Raw genomic sequence first — 17,179 nt, forward strand, 5'->3', positions numbered from 1 at the left:
GGTTTATCCTGTATGGGACTCGCTGTGCTTCCTGGACTTGGGTGGCTATTTCCTTTCCCATGTTAGGGAAGTTTTTGACTATAATCTCTTCAAATATTTTCTCTGGTTCTTTCTCTCTCTCTTCTCCTTCTGGGACCCCTATAATGCGAATGTTGTTGCGTTTAATGTTGTCCCAGAGGTATCTTAGCCTGTCTTCATTTCTTTTCATTCTTATTTCTTTATTCTGTTCCACAGAAGTGAATTCCACCAATCTGTCTTCCAGGTCACTTACCGTTCTTCTGCCTCAGTTATTCAGCTATTGATTCCTTCTAGTATAGTTTTCATTTCAATTATTGTATTGGTCATCTCTGTTTGTTTGTTCTTTAATTCTTCTAGGTCTTTGTTAAACACTTCTTGCATCTTCTCAATCTTTGCCTCCATTCTTTTTCCGAGGTCCTGGATCATCTTCACTACCATTATTCTGAATTCTTTTTCTGGAAGGTTGTGTATCTCCACTTCATTCAGTTGTTTTTCGGAGGTTTTATCTTGTTCCTTCATCTGGTACATAGCCCTCTGCCTTTTCATCTTGTCTATCTTCCTGTGAATGTGGGTTTTGTTCCACAGGCTGCAGGATTGTAGTTCTTATTGCTTCTGCTGTCTGCCCTCTGGTGGATGAGGCTACCTAAGTGGCTTGATGGGAGGGACTTGTGGTGGGTAGAGCTGACTGTTGCTCTGGTGGGCCGAGCTCAGTAAAACTTTAATCCACTTGACTGCTGATGGGTGGGGCTGGGTTCCCTCCCTGTTGGTTGTTTGGCCTGAGGCAAACCAACACTGGAGCCTACCTGTGCTCTTTGTGGGGCTAATGACAGACTCTGGGAGGGCTCACGCCAAGCAGTACTTCCCAGAACTTCTGCTGCCAGTGTCCTTGTCCCCACAGTGAGTCACATCTCCCCCCCTCCCGCCTCTGCAGGAGACCCTCCAACACTAGCAAGTAAGTCTGGTTCAGTCTCCCCTGGGGTCACTGCTCCTTCCCCTGCATCCCGATGCACACACTACTTTGTGTGTGCCCTCCAAGAGTGGAGTTTCTGTTTCTGCCAGTCTTGTCGAAGTCCTGTAATCAATTCCCTCTAGGCTTCAAAGTCTGATTCTCTAGGAATTCTTCCTCCCGCTGTCGGACCCCCAGGTTGGGAAGCCTGACGTGGGGCTCAGAACCTTCACTCCAGTGGGTGGACTTCTGTGGTAAGTGTTTGCCAGTCTGTGAGTCACCCACCCACCAGTTATGGGATTTGATTTTACTGTGATTGCGCCCCTCCTACCATCTCATCGTGGCTTCTCCTTTGTCTTTGGATGTGGGGTATCTTTTTTCGTGAGTTCCACTGTCTTCCTGTTGATGACTGTCCAGCAGCTAGCTGTGATTCTGGCGTTCTTGCAAGAAGGAGTGAGAGTACGTCCTTCTACTCTGCCATCTTGGTTCCTCTCCTCGAAATTTAGAGCTTTTAAAACTCAATTTTACACTTAGAGGGTTTTAGCTTGTTGCCTGTCTTATCACAACTTCAATTTCATGCCCCTCAGTCCTTCATTTAAACCATCTTTTGTTTGAAGTTTTCACATTTTTTGTTGTATTGCCTGTAGTCTTAATGAAGGATGAATGGGTCATAATTTTGAGTTCTTGCATAAGTAAATATGTATTTCTATCACCATTTAAAAGTGAATGATGTCGGGTTTCCCTGGTGGCGCAGTGGTTGGGAGTCTGCCTGCTAATGCAGGGGACATGGGTTCGAGCCCTGGTCTGGGAGGATCCCACATGCCGCGGAGCAACTAGGCCCGTGAGCCACAACTACTGAGCCTACGTGTCTGGAGCCTGTGCTCTGCAACAGGAGAGGCCGAAACAGTGAGAGGCCCGCACACTGCAATGAAGAGTGGCCCCCGCTTGCCACAACTAGAGAAAACCCTCACACAGAAACGAAGACCCAACACAGAGAAAATTAATTAATTAATTAATAAACTCCTACCCCCAACAGCTTCTAAAAAAAAAAAAAAAGTGAATGATGTCAAGAGAATGGAAAGACAATCCAGAGGCTGGGAGAAAACTTTTGCAAAAGATACATCTGATAAAGAACTGTTATCTAAAACATACAAGTAACTCTTAAAAATCAACAATAAGAAAACAAACAACCTGATTTAAAAATGGCCCAAATACCTTAACAGACACCTCACCAAAGAATATATAGAGATGGCAAATAAACATCTGAAAAGATGCTTCATATCATGTGTCATCAGGGAAATACAAATTAAATCAACAGTAAAATACCGCTACACACCTGTTAGAATGGCCAAAATACAAAACACTGACAACACCAAATGCTGGTGAAATATGGAGCAACAGAAACTCTCGTTCATTGCTGGTGGGAACACGAAGTGATACAGCCACTTAGGAAGACAGTTTGGTGGTTTCCTACAAATCAAAACATACCTTTACCATACGATCCAGCAATCATGCTACTTGGTATTTACCCAAAGGAGTTGAAAATATGTTCACACAAGACCTGCACACGAATGTTTATAATCAGCTTTATTCATAATTACCAAAAGTCAGAAGGAAACAAGATATCCTTTAGTAGGTAAATGAACTGTGCTACATGCAGACAATAGAATTTTATTCAGTTCCAAAAAAAAATGAATGATTAAGCCATGAAAAGACATGAATGAACTTAAATGTAAACCTCTAAGTGAAAGTAGTCAATCTGAAAAAGCTGCATGCTATACGATTCCAACTATAAGACACTGTGGACCACTTTTTTCCAAGTTTGCAGTGATACATAATTGACATGTACTATTTGGTGTTTATTTTGATATCTTTTTCTGCTTATTGTATCCATTGAAAAAGAAAGACAAAATAAACAAAAGGAATGAATTGGAGAATCAAAATTCAAAATAATCTTGGCAAGTTGGTGTGATATGTGAAAATCAGTAACAATTAGCAGAACAAAATGCATATACCTTTGTTTAAGTTAAAAAAAGAAAAGAGTGCAATGGGTGTAGAGTCTTTGTAACCAGATTATAGGAACCAGGTCTTGGGAAATTAGTTGTATAAAAGACTGGTAATGAATAATTTTGGAAATAAGATAGTGGTGATGTTTGCACAACAATGCAAATGTAATTAACGCCACTGAAGTGTACACTTAAAAATGGCTAAAACAGCAAATTTTGTTACATATTGTATGTTTTACCACAATAAAAAAAAGACTACAGTGAAGCCACAGATTTCTCATCTTAAAAGCAAATGAGATCCAGCATAATGGCCTGAACAAATATTCTATCATATATTATTTATTTCAGGATATAGTATCACAGTCTAGACTAAGGCACAGATGGTATTGGAAGTTTCACAACTGATATTATTTTTAAAAGAGTTGAAAAAACCATTTGTGGTTATCCTGGAGGAAATTAAGCTATTCTACAAACAACTGGAGTATTGTCATGTAGAAAGAGAAACAGACATTATCTACTCTGTTCCACAAAAGTATAAGTGAACCTAATTGGTGGAATTCATGTACCCATTCAATCCACAAACCAGGTCTGCTTGATGAAGTCATGGCTCATTTCTTTAAACACTGGTACGCTAATAAAATTTTTAAATAGGCAGATGATGTCTAAATACTACTGGATACCTGAGAGAAGACGATCTAAAAAAGGCCCTCTGCTGAATCACTGACATGTAAATTATCTGGTATTGACCTATATAAGGAAATCCATTAGTCATGTGGAGGAATTCTTCATTTGAAAGCAAGGGTCTGACCATAACAGTCTTCCTTAGTGTGAGTGTGGCAGTCCCACCTTCACTTATCTGATCTCCTTTTTGATTTTGATGATAGATAGCAAGAAGTTCTTATAGTCTTTACCCTTTATCTCTGAATTTCTCTAAAAATTTACAGAGAGCAGCCATAACTTCTTTATTCCTCAAGCTATAAATCAAGGGGTTCAACATAGGTGCCACCACAGCATAGAATAGAGCAACCATCTTCTCCTCTTCCACTGAAGAGGCTGACCGTGGCCCCAGGTAGGTGAAGATGGTAGCCCCAAAGCACATGCAAACCACAGTGAGGTGAGAAGCGCACATCCCGGACGCTTTGCTACGTCTCTGAGTAGAACAAATGCGCAGAATGGCAACAACTATAGGGCCATAGGAGAACAGAACCAGGGAACAGGGAAGCGTGATCACCAGAAATACTGAGGCAACCACCATGACCTTATTGAAGTAGATGTCCACACAGACTAGCCGTGGCACTGCTAGGGTCGCACAGGCAAAGTGATTAATAACACTGTGACACAGGAGAAGCCGAAAGGTGATGATTGTTTCCATCAGTGAATTCACGAAAGCAGCCACCAAGCAGCCGGCAGCCCGCCCCAGGCACAGCCCTCCGTGCATGATGACTGTGTAGCGCAGTGGGTAGCACACCGTCACGCAGCGGTCATAGGCCATGGCTCCCAGCAGAAAGAACTCAGACCCATCCAATGCCAGGGATGCATAGGGCTGGAGCACACAGCAGTGGAATGGGATGGACTTCTAGACTGAGAGCAGGTGGGCCAGCATTTGTGGGGCACAACTGTTTACATAACAAAGGTCCACAAAAGATAAAACACTAAGGAAGAAATACATGGGGGTATGAAGCCTGCTGTGCAGTCCGATCAGAAGAAGAATGAGGAAATTTCCCACAACAGTCACCAAGTACATGGCCAAGATCAAGACAAAAAGGGAGACTTGAGTCCCCCAGTCACTGGACAGCCGCAGCAAAATGAACTCACTCACCCATGTCTGCGTTTTATTTCCCTCGCCCATGAGTTTCTCCGGACTGAACTAATGATGTCAAAATAACAAATTAAGGAAACTCAGAATTGGAAGGTGGCTTTTAGACCAGGGAGAACCTACCCACCTGAACTTAAAGTTCTCCTTCAATGTCTCAGCCAAATCATCATCCAAACTCTGCTTGAACATATCCATAGATGAAGAACACCATGGGACCCAGTTTTGCAGCTGGAAATCAAGGAGAAAGAAAGTTACATTCTTTAAATTCAATTTATTGGAAGATAATTTCTTCTCCTAAACATCTGCTCTTCAATGGAGGAAAGAAATTAATGAAGTAGTTAGACAAAATCCTAGTCAATTTAGTAGTTATTATAGGGGATAATTTCTGTCTTTCTGGTGTGACATTTTTTAGCCCACATGACTTGTTCTGAATTCTACATGATGTTCAACACCATTTAACTTTTTCCTTTTGTTTACTCTGGATACCTCAGACACAACTCTACTCATCCCTCCTTAATGAACTGTATCCATGAAATCCTGAATGTTTTAAGTGATATTCTCATACTTCTTATTACTAAGTGATTTTGAATTTATTTTCTGTAATTTGCCCTTTCAATTTGAGAGTGGCAGGTGGAAGGCCTCCTCTCCACCCGCCTCATACCAGCAGCCCAGGTGGGCAAGATCAACCCAGGATGGCCAACTTCAAGACTCAGGTTGAATGAAGAGAAGGTATACATAGCTGCTAAAGTTTATCTCTTATGTCCCCCAAGGGAAATTTAATAAAGCATTTAATGATGTCAGGTTATTTCTTAATAATAATGTTTTCTCAAGGAAGGGACAACTTATTTCCCAATATAACAGGGATCAGTCCTCAGCAGGGAAGGCAGAAGGACAGAAAATCAGGTCTTAATTATAGAACATGACGACAGAGACAGTAGTAGCTTTTGACCCAAAATCAAAACTTCTTTTACGTTTTCTCACTTAAAGAAAGAAATAAGTGATCCGTAACTAAAATATACAGATGGGAGTTTGAGGTCTATGAGACAATCCTGTGACAGTACATGAAAGATTCACGTCAAGATAATTATTCCCATGGCTTCTACACTATTCATGCTATAATTATAGATGGACAGCAGATTACATTTATTCAAAGTTTCCAGTTTCAGCATAAAAACTTTTAGAATGATTGTTACAGATCACACCACTTATAACACAGATGGTTGGAGGACTTAATATTATAGTTTATTATAATATGGTTAGTTATAAAATATTCAGGATTTAGTATTGTTTTGAATAAGGTCCAAAATGTCAAGGAATTATTAAAAAGAGAGCTTTCAGAAATTGAGTATCACACAGAAATTAGTGGAAATGATCAAACAATGTCAGATACCACGTCCAAGGCCTTGCACTGAAAGCTTTCAGTCACTTACACCAAAATTGATTGGAACAAGATACTCAGCTGCAACATTGGCAAAGAAATGCACAATATTTAAAGATATAAGTAATATTCTTCACTACATGAAAAGATAAAGAATTCAAAATCTTGATGACAAATAGGTATAGTTTATAATCAAGAATGATTTTTTTCTAGAATGTTGAAAATTAACAGCTTGTCAGCCTCACAGCTACAAACCAATAGCCTAGTCTTAATTATTGTGTATGCCCTTCTTTGTAATTTTATTTTGCATTTTACCTATTTATACATCAATTTCTTTTTGTTCTGCTACATTTTACATTGGAATAAAAATTACTGTCATTATACTTGTTGAAAATTTTCCTAGTCATTTCAAGCCATGACAAAAATGTGGACTGGTAATATCTACAGTGCTTTCCTATTCCTATGTAAATGGACTCTGGCATTCCAATGTTCTTTAGAGATTTACCAATAGCTAGAGACCACACTATAAAATACAGCTAAATGCAAGACCCATCCATCCTTCCCCATCCATTCACTTTATTCCCAACATATGGCTGCCTATGCTTGCAGTTTTCAGAATATTTGGACTGAGAGAGTCATCAGGCCCATTGTGACAGGCAAGGGAGTTTTCTGGAAAATTCATTATAAGTACTTTATCTGGGGATATCAGTTTTGCATCTAAATATCTGAACTATATTTTCTCCACATGGAAGTGTTTGCTCTTCTTTTTACTTTCTCCTTCCCCACCTAATATCATGATGGCTATAGATGGCCATGATGTGTATATGTATCACATATTTGTGGTTCCACGTATTAGTGAACTCACACAGTTCAAACCCATGTCTCAAAGGTCAACTGTATATATGTGTGTGTGTATTTTTTTCAAAAATTGCTAACAACATAGATATTGAAGAAATTAAGTTATTTTGTGTTTAATGCTTTATGTTATGATTTAATTAAATAAACAACTATGTAAATCACTAATAAAACCTACAACATACCAAAGTGGATGAACTGTTTCCAAGAAGTACTTCTACTGTGACCTGTTATTTAAAGGAATACCAGTGATTTGTCCTATGTTGTATGTTCAGGCCTGTCTCCCAGGGCTCAAATGTAACTGTGATGCAGGAACTCTTCCAGGTTTATCAGCAGGTATGTATGTGCAGATAGGTAGCATGAATGTGACAGTGATAGTTAATGGTAGATTCATTTACACTGTTTACACTTCCATAACCAGAACTCAAACGAATGTCAATTTTTAAAAGTCAATGTAACAAAAAAAAAATAAATGGTGTCTTTCTACCTATCTCCAAAACCATATCCCACAAAAAGGGTATTTGTGCTTAAAGTCTTGTTGCTTTTGCTCAGTAATGAAGTCAAGCAAGTGAATTTCCAAGTGACACATTACTTGCAAGCAATTTTGTCTTTTTTAAATAAAATACATTTGATATTTTTAAAAAGTGATGTGTAAAATCAAAGTAAATCTGTTTCTTTGTAAAATTGTTTCAAAAAACTTAACAGGTCAATTGCCCTGTGAATCACTGAATGGTAAGGTTCAGTTTTAGAAAATGTTCTCAGTCTTGTCTATTATTTTGGAGACAGATGGCAGGAAGAAAACAAACAAGCTCCTGAAACACTTTTGCCCAGAGTGCAAAAATACACTGGAGTGAGAAAGATAAGAGAAGAAATAAGAATCATAATTACACTTATTTTTATATTGAGTTGATATAAATACTTTATTTGCTGAACACTTACTCTGTACTAGGCATCATACTACTTTATATATCTACTAATATAATATAGTATAATAATATTCACAACAACACTCTGAACTTTGGTTTATTATCTCTATTTTAAAGATGGGAAAAAGACTAGACCATGGAGGAGTCAGCAGGTAAACAGGATTATCTGATAGCCTGGGGCACATCAATCATCCTGCTCCTATACATAGCAGACCTTGTGTATAGCACAGTGAGAGTAATTTTTTAAAGGTGGTGGATTCACCCAACATGAAAATCAGAAGACCTATCAAGAGGACTAACTGAATTTCTACTTTTGATCCCATTTACTTCACAGTCATGGTGGACCAGAGTAGGTACTTCTCAGTCACCTATGAAGTTGAAGTCTGGCCTTCAAGCCACATTAGCAACATAAGGAAAAGAAACACAGCCCATCACCCCTATTAGGGACTCTCTTCATGAAGTATGTGATTAACTGGCCTCTTTCATAAATTTGAAAAAGTGATCATGCTTCTACTTTGTGTCTCTTATGGTGATGAACACAACATCTTATAATGGATCCATAGCAGGAAGTTCTTTCTTCCTCTTATAAGAGAAAATTAAGGGCTCTAATTATGGAAAATAAGGAAAAAAATAATTTAATAGAAATGGATAAATCGAGTGCTTATTTTTTAAACTTAGCTTTCAAAAGAAGATTTGAACCTCAGGATAGTTTTGTCTACCCAAAAATATCCCTAACAAGTAAGAGATGAGACATGACGAAGGGTCCTGGTCTGAAGGTATGAGCTTTATTTGGTTGGGAAGATTTGTCCCTTCTGAGCTGTCTCCCATGGGGAACTTGGAATCTATTCTCTGTAGTGGTGAGTGCTTATAAATAGTGCCAATACATCCCCTACTGTGTAAATAGTTACTATCGCGTTAACATAAAAAGCGGGCTATGTTTCCAGGTCACTTGGCAATCACGCCAAAGGCAGAGGAAAACTGCTGAGTGGCCAAGTAGTTAAGCCAAAATCATTACACAGGTGGAGAAGAGAGCCAGGAGTTCTTTCCACTCGGAGGAACACTTTCCATAGTGTCCTCTTTGGACCCCACACATAAGCACACTCACTCATGCTGAAGCTGTTCACAAACTTCTTTTCAAACCTACTTAGCTGTACACTCACAAACATAATTGAAATAGCCAGAACATATTTTTTAGAATAAATTTCTACTAGAGGACAACTATACCAAGCCGCCATACTCTTAGGTTTGAGGAGTATGGCAGGAGAGGCCATGGATTACAGGAACCTGGGTTCACAATTTACGTTGCTAAATAAGTGATGAAGAAAGACTGAAAATGCCTGACTCACCTCTGGAGAATGGAGGAGGCCATCCTGTGCCTTGGAAAGATGGCAGGGCTGGGAGAGTTATGGAATTTGAAGCAAGTGCAGTTGGAACAGGTAACTTTCTATAACTTAGTGATAAAATCTCAAGGGACCAATTATTTTTTGTTTATTAGATTTCTTTTATTTTCCATTTCCCTCTGTCTGGTCACTTCTGCATCTAACACCCTAACCTACATTTCAACTTTGCAAATGAACATTTTGTTTCCTTGTCCCTGGAGCATGGCAAGGAGCTTGCCAAACTTCAATTTCTCAAGGGAAGTGTGTCTGAGTCTTCAGTGATAACACTTTAGGATGGCAGGAATTTTTATCCCACTTTAGGACCGTGAAGATTAAATCGAAACTTTCTCATTCCAACTCATCCATCTCCACGTTCCTTTGAGCAATAGCTCCTGGGCCGGGCAACTCACGGGACCACTGAGATGCTCTATGGTACATCATCTAATCTGAGGTTGGACAGGAAGAGTTTTTATGCCAATCCCTAAACAGATGTTGCTTATTATTGGGCTGCTCTCAGGTTTGTAATTCTACCATCACATCCTGTAACCTTAGCAATTTCACCTTTCCCTTCACTTTAAGGAAGATGATCTTTCATATTCTGGTTTGTACTTAGGGATTTTTAGTGTTGGGAATCTTTAAAAAAAGTACAACCTCCTCTGTGAGAAACCTCTAGTGAGGATGTTAAGCATTGTGCAGTGATACCTCTAGTCCCCATTTCCCTTTCCCAAGAGTGGGAAGGGAGATTTCCACTGTATGCCTTTGTCTATGTCAGAGTGACCAGTCTATTCTCATCCTCCGCTCAACTACCTGGCATTGCCCCAGAGAAGGGCTTATTCTGGGAGCTGGTGACAAAAGCATCTTCTGGTGACTTAAAACCATAAAACTCTAGGAGAAAACATAGGCAGTTTACTCTTTGACATCAGTCTCAGCAATATTTTGTGTGTGTGTGTGTCTGTCTCCTCAGGCAAGGGAAATAAAAGCAAAAATAAACAAATGGGACTACATCAAACTAAAAAGCTTTTTCATAATGAAGGAAATCATAAAATGAAAAGACAACCTACTGAACAAAGGAAAATATTTGCAAATGATATACTGAATAAGGGGTTAATATCCAAAATATTTAAAGAAATCACACAACTTAATATCAAAAAAATAAAAACCAAAGAGGTCTATTAAAAAATGGTCACAGGACCCGAATAGACATTTTTCCAAAGAAGACATACAGATGGCCGAGAGACACATGAAAAGATGCTCAACATCACTAATCATCAGAGAAATGCGAATCAAAACCACAGTATCACCTCACACCTGTCAGAATGGCAATCATCAAATAGACAACAAATAACAATTCTTGGCAAGTATGGGGAGAATGGGGAACCCTCTAGGCAGTTCCTGTTGGTGGAAATGTAAATTGCTGCAGCCCTATGGAAAAGTGTGGAGGTTCCTCAAAAAATTAAAAACAGTACTACACAGTCCAGTAGTTCCACTTCTGGGTGTTTTCTGAAGAAAACAAAAACACTAACTCAAAAAGATATATGTACTCCTATGTTCATTGCAGCATTATTTACAGTAGCAAAGATATAGAAGCAACCTAAGTGTCTACAGATAGATGAATGAATAAAGAACAGGTGGTATATACCTATATACATAATGGAATATTACTCAATCATAAAAAAGAATGAAATTTTGTCATTGTGACAACATAGATGGACCTAGAGGATATTACGCTAAGTGAAATAAGTCAAACAGAGAAAGTAATGAATGATTTTACTTACATATGGAATCTAAAAAACAAAACAAACCAACAAAACAAACAGAAGCAGACTTACAGATAAAGAAAACAAACTGGTGATTGGAAGAGGGGTGGGAGGTTGGGGAAGATAGGCAAGAGAGATTAAGGGGTACAAACTTCCAGTTACAAAATAAATAAATCACGGAATGTGATGAACAGTATTGGGAACATAGTCAGTAATTTGTAATAGATTTATCTGGTGACAGATAGTTATTAGACTTATCATGGTGATCAATTTGAAATGTATATAAATGTTAAACTACTATGTTTTATACTTGAAGCTGATATACTATTGTATGTCAACTATACTTCAATTTTTAGAAGTAGAGTAACAGGATTACATGGTGCAAGAACAAATGAACAAATAGAATAGAATTCAAAGACAGATCCATATATAAGTAAACTTAATGTACATGAAAGTTATTAAAATGACTGAATAAAGAATAGACTGTTTAATAAATGGACCACACATGGAAAAAAACACTAGATCCATATTTAACAACATATGTAGAAGTAGATGTCTAAAGAAATACTAAAATACTAAAGATAAACTAAAGAAATACTGTGAAAGGTAAAAGTATAAAACTTAATTAAATAAAACAGAATATTTTATGACCTAGATACAGGGATTTTTTTTTAGAAAAACAAAACTTCATAAGCATAAATCATTGGAAAAAAATGTGATAAATTGGATTGTATCAAAATGAAGGTTTTTCATTCAACAAAGGACTCTATGAATAAAATTGTCAGAGAGGTGATGGATCAGAGGTATGTATTTGCAATGGCTATAACCAAAAAGGATTCATATTTAGAATACACACATCAACAAGGAAATGGTAGAAAACTCAAAGGAAGAATGAGCAAAGAAAATGAACACAGAGTGTCCAGCAATAGAAACCCAAAAGGCTGACAATATGGTTCACTCAGAAAATATTTATTTGGTGCTAACTATAAGACAGACACTATCCTATATTCTTGGTATATATATATTTACCTGAACCAAAGAGCCCTGCTCTCAAGGGGCTTATATTATATTCTGGGGGCAGTGGAGGGATGAGAGACAGACATTAAACAATGAGTTAATTGCAAATATGTTAGAAAAGATAAGTTCTTTGGAAAAAAATAAATAACAAGGTAAGAGGGAACAGGAGTAGGGGGCAAGGAGAAAGTCTGCAGCATCAAATAGGGCAGTGATGATAGTTAAATGAAGAATTGGAGGAGATGAGGAAGTGGCTACCTGAGAAAGAAGCATTCCAGGTAGAGAGGCATAGTTAGGAGAAAAGCCTGTGTTCATTGTAAATACTTTGGACTTAATTCTGAATAATTGCATGGTTGAAAAGAGGAAGGACATGATTCAAGTTCTGTTTTAAAGGGATCACTCTGAGTGCTGGGATATGAGAATAGAAGCAGGGAAATTTGATGCAGGCAATTGCAGTAACCCAAGCGGGAAGTCAGGGTGGCTCACACTGGGGTGTAAGAGTGGAGATGTTGAGAAGTGATCATACTATGTATATATTTTAAAAATAGAGACAATAGGCTACTCTTGCCAATTTATGAGAAAAAGACTGGGAAATTGCCTAATCACTGCAATGATGGAGTTACCACGAACTGAAGTGGGGAAGGCATGGATAGAGTGGTGTTGGGTGAAGGTAGACAAATCAGAAGTTCAGCATATGAAGACATGTTCATATTGATTACTTATCAGAGTAACGCAAAATAAGACAATTTTATATCTTTTAGGCTAGAAAAAATTCAAAACATGCAGGCTGTGGATAGGTAAGACCCGTCAGGCACTGATGTACGAGTGTAGACTTATAAAGCCATTCTGGAGAGCATTATCCATTACCTAGCAATTGGCTCCTGTGTATATTCCTTAAATAAATTCTCACAGGTCCTTAAGTGTGCATGTATTACGATGTTCATCATCGGGCTATATGTGGTGGTACGGAGCTGGGTACCATAGCTAAAATATGGTGAACACCATGGATTACTCTGAACAGTTAAAAGTAATAAATAGACTAGCAATATGTATCATTCTTAAAAATATAGTGTTGAGTAAAAAAAAATAATAACTAAGACACAGTATGAGTAGTTAATATATATTTTAAATACATAAACGCACTCTCAAACATCATTATATGCATTAAACATATCAGAATAGTTGAGGAATAAAGAATTGGATAAAACAGAATTAATTAATTTTAATTAATAAAAGAAGGCTTGTATGGGTGATAATATTTCATCTACTGAAGAGTATTATGAACCAATTAACTCTGAGCCTGAGATCTTTTAAAGCCTATTTACTATTATACTAAATTCCAACATGCATTATCTTTATATATTTCATAAGAGGCAACCTCTAGAATAGTAAAGAAAATTTCAATTAATAAATCAATCAGCAGGAATTTATTAGCATTGTTAAGGCACTGGGAACACAAATAAGATAAAATGCATAGTCCTTGCTCTCAAGAAGCTTATAGTCTAACTGATGAATATAATACTTTGCCCTTTCCAAGGTAGAAACTTGAATTTTCTCCTTTTAAAACTGGGAGATCAAAACATCTCTACTCTTGAGATTTTACTCAGAAATTCGAGCCCAGTTATTCATGATGCTAACTGATAGGATTCAGAATTTCCAGTGAAAGGAAGTATTTATTACTAAATTTATTAGTGCTTATTAGTAAATTATTAATACATTGGATAAGTCTCAGATTTCACATACAAAGAATGTACAGGTCTACAGCTATTTTTTCCATGAATGTCTACGACTTGTAAAAAAAAATAAATTTTCCTTGTATAGAGATTTAGCCGTTTTCTTCCAACCCTTGTCAGACAAGCAGTGTGCCATGAGAGCAGTGAGAGGCAGAAGGGGTCAAAATGCAGATGAAGAAGCGGGCAGCAGCTGGACCAAGTTAGGTCCTGTACTTGTGGGGTTTGGATTTCAGTCTAAGCAGGAAAAGGATGTGACTTGATTTATTTTCTAAGATAAAGGAGCCTTCTACAGGTCAAATGGCCCAGGTCACTCAAATAAATTGTAGGGAAAAGAAAGAGTTGGAGGGGACCTATAGATTAATGAGATTTCAAAGCATATCAAATTGAAAAAAATGGGCAAAACTAAACTACAGTGACAGTGACGAGGGATGTCTGCTTGAATAATAAAGCCATAAAGAAATGCAAGACAGTGATTACTACAGAGGTCACGAGAGCAGTTACTTCTGGGAAAAAGGAGTTGTGATTATGACGAGGCACGTGGAGGGACTGCTACAGTAGCTGGCAGAACTGTTTTCTTTCTTTTTTTTTTTTTTTTACTTGAGTGGTGGTTACAAGAGGGTTTGTCTTACAATAATTCACTAAGCTACACATTTATTTAGTGTGGTGTTCTGCCTGTGTTTTAGCTTACAAAATAAAGTCAAAAAACAAATAATTTTAAAAATTCAAACTGTTGTGTGCAGAATAGAATGTAGAAAGCAGAGGTGGAAACAGAGAGACCAGTTGATCACATATTTTGTTGACAAGCTAATGAAATCTATTGCTTGGGTAGGGTGTAAAATAAAGGAATCAAGAATTACTCTGATGTATGATGGTTCCTTTTACCAATACAGTGAAGGTGTATTGGGGCAAGAGGAAAGGAATAGCTTGGGAAAGAGGAAGCAAGAACAACAGCTCTATTTTAACTATGTTAACAATGAGATTCATATAATGTAAATGAAAGGAGTTAAAAGCAAGCATTGATACATGTGTTTGGAGATCATGAGAAAGGTCTTGTCTGGCTTGGAGCTAAAAAATAGATAGATAGATAGATAGATAGATAGATAGATAGATAGATAGATAGGGATAGAAAATTTGGATGGAGGGATGGATGGATAATGACTGGGTGGGTGGGTGGATAGATGGAGACATAATAAACTGGATGGACAGATGCCATGGTTCTGGGTAAGGTGGCTACCTGGAGCAGACACAGAACAGTGATTTACTAGAGCCACAGCAAAAGGAGAAAATTCATTTTGAGTAACTCTATATAGAGAGAAGGTTGCATAATGTGTAGTGCTATAGTTGTGTCCTACAAGCTATTTTTTAAAAATAGTCGAATATCTACTCTATGCCACCACTCTACCAGGTATTTGACATAGATAATTTATAATCTTCAAAATAATCACACACTGGATATTATTACTTCTTTTTATAGTTGAGGAAACTAGAGGTCAGAGATGTTAAGTACCTTTTTCAAAGCTACATTGCTGGTGATGGGGTCATGAAACAAAGTGTGGCTCTTCTCACCCTGAAAATTTTTACTGTTTATATTTCATTTTCTGAGGGAATAGGCAGGAAGTATATGAAAGTAAAAGAGGGAATATGAAGTCTAGGAGGAGAGATTATCCAGCAGACTGCAGCTTAATAATTAAAGGCTTTTTTTTTTTTACCGTATGTATAACAGGGCAAAGATACATAGTCAAAACGTGGATGAATGTGGAAAGTCAGTCTAGAAAAACTTGTTCACCATGATCTACCTTATGAGAAAAACTGGGAAGAAAGGGCACGTCCATCATTTTCTCTTTGTTAAAAATGTCGCTCTATGGGCTGTTGGAGGGAAGGAGAAATTCTTTGAATCTTTACCCTTTGTCACTAAGTTTCCCCAACACTCTTCTAAAGGCGCTCATCACTTCCTTGTTCCTCAAGCTGTAGATTAAGGGATTCAGCATTGGGGTCACCACAGCGTAGAACAGGATGACCATCTTCCCCTGTTCTGCTGAGGAGCCAGCCATGGGTCTCAAGTATGTGAAGATGGCTGTTCCAAAGCACATGGAAACCACAATGAGGTGAGCGGCGCACGTCCCAGATGCTCTGTGGCGCGCCTGGGCAGAAAGAATACACAGAACCGCAGCAACTATACGACCAGAGGAGAACAGAACAAGACAACAGGGAAGCATGATCGCCAGAAATCCTGAGATGGCCACCGTGACCTTGCTGAAGGAGACGTCCACACAGGTCAGCCTCAGCACAGCCAACATCTCACAGGCAAAGTGACTAACAGCCTTACGGCACAGAGGTGGCTGAAAGGTGATGACTGTCTGCATCAGTGAATTCATGAAAGCAGCCACCAAGCAGCCGGCAGCCCGCCCCAGGCACAGCCCTCCGTGCATGAGGACTGCGTAGTGCAGTGGATGGCACGCCGCCACGCAGCGGTCATAAGCCATGGCTTCCAGCAGGAACTCTGGGCTGCTCATTGCCAAGGAGATACACAGCTGGAGAATGGGATGGACCTCTGGGCTGACGGGGAGTGAATGAGCATCTGGGGGCAGTGCTGTTGGTGTAACAGATGTCCACAAATGACAGGATACTGAGGGAAAAGTACATGGGTGTGTTTAGCCTGCTGTCCAGTCTGATGAGGAGGAGGAGGAGGAGGTTCCCCAGCACAGCCATCAGATACACAGCCAGGAAAAGGACAAAGAGGGAGACCTGAGTCTCCCGGCAGGTGGACAGTCCCAGCAGAAGGAACTCACTCATCCATGTCTGGTTTTCCCTGCCCATGAGCTTCTGAAGACCAAACCCAAGTTATAAATCAAAAAAACTAGATACGTAAGGTGCCAGAGGACCTTATAAGTTCACTTAGACCAAACAGCCATCTAATATTAAGTGGTGTGGTTTTTCAGATTGTATGTCTCCTTCTGGGAAACAATAGAACCCACTGATGTGGCTCAGATCCAAGGAGAAAACTCTTCTCCTTCCTTAAGCAGGAAAGTTTTCATTAAAATGCTTATTTGAGTTAAAAAGATTAACTGTAAAACGTGATTTTTTTTTTCTTTAAAGCCAACTCCTAACCATGGAGTTGTTTACTTCTCTGTTAGACACTGGTTTTTCCCTCCTTACTATCTCAAAATCCATACTGAATGGAACCTAATAGGTATGAACAGGTTTTTTTTTTTAATTTACTTTTTTTACTTCTGGATTCTTTGACTATGAAAATGAGATACTAAGTTTCCACCCTTTTAAAATCACAAATTTGGGGTTGTAAGTTAGAAGGGAGCAAATATAAAGTAGTTTTTAGTAGCTAAAAATTATCAA

General features: G+C 38.4%; 1 protein-coding gene and 1 pseudogene across 1 annotated transcript; both read right to left on the minus strand.

Annotated features, from left to right (window-relative positions):
• Window positions 1–3,877: 3,877 nt before the first annotated feature.
• Window positions 3,878–4,819, minus strand: LOC102992061 (olfactory receptor-like protein OLF3). The gene is given in 1 exon segment (XM_024128671.1): window positions 3,878–4,819. A coding segment is annotated over 1 exon segment (942 nt).
• A 10,907-nt stretch (window positions 4,820–15,726) lies between these two features.
• Window positions 15,727–16,645, minus strand: LOC102992330 (olfactory receptor-like protein OLF3; annotated as a pseudogene).
• Window positions 16,646–17,179: the final 534 nt, after the last annotated feature.

Source organism: Physeter macrocephalus, chromosome 5 (assembly GCF_002837175.3).
Source record: "Physeter macrocephalus isolate SW-GA chromosome 5, ASM283717v5, whole genome shotgun sequence".
In the NCBI taxonomy this organism is placed as follows: domain Eukaryota; kingdom Metazoa; phylum Chordata; class Mammalia; order Artiodactyla; family Physeteridae; genus Physeter; species Physeter macrocephalus.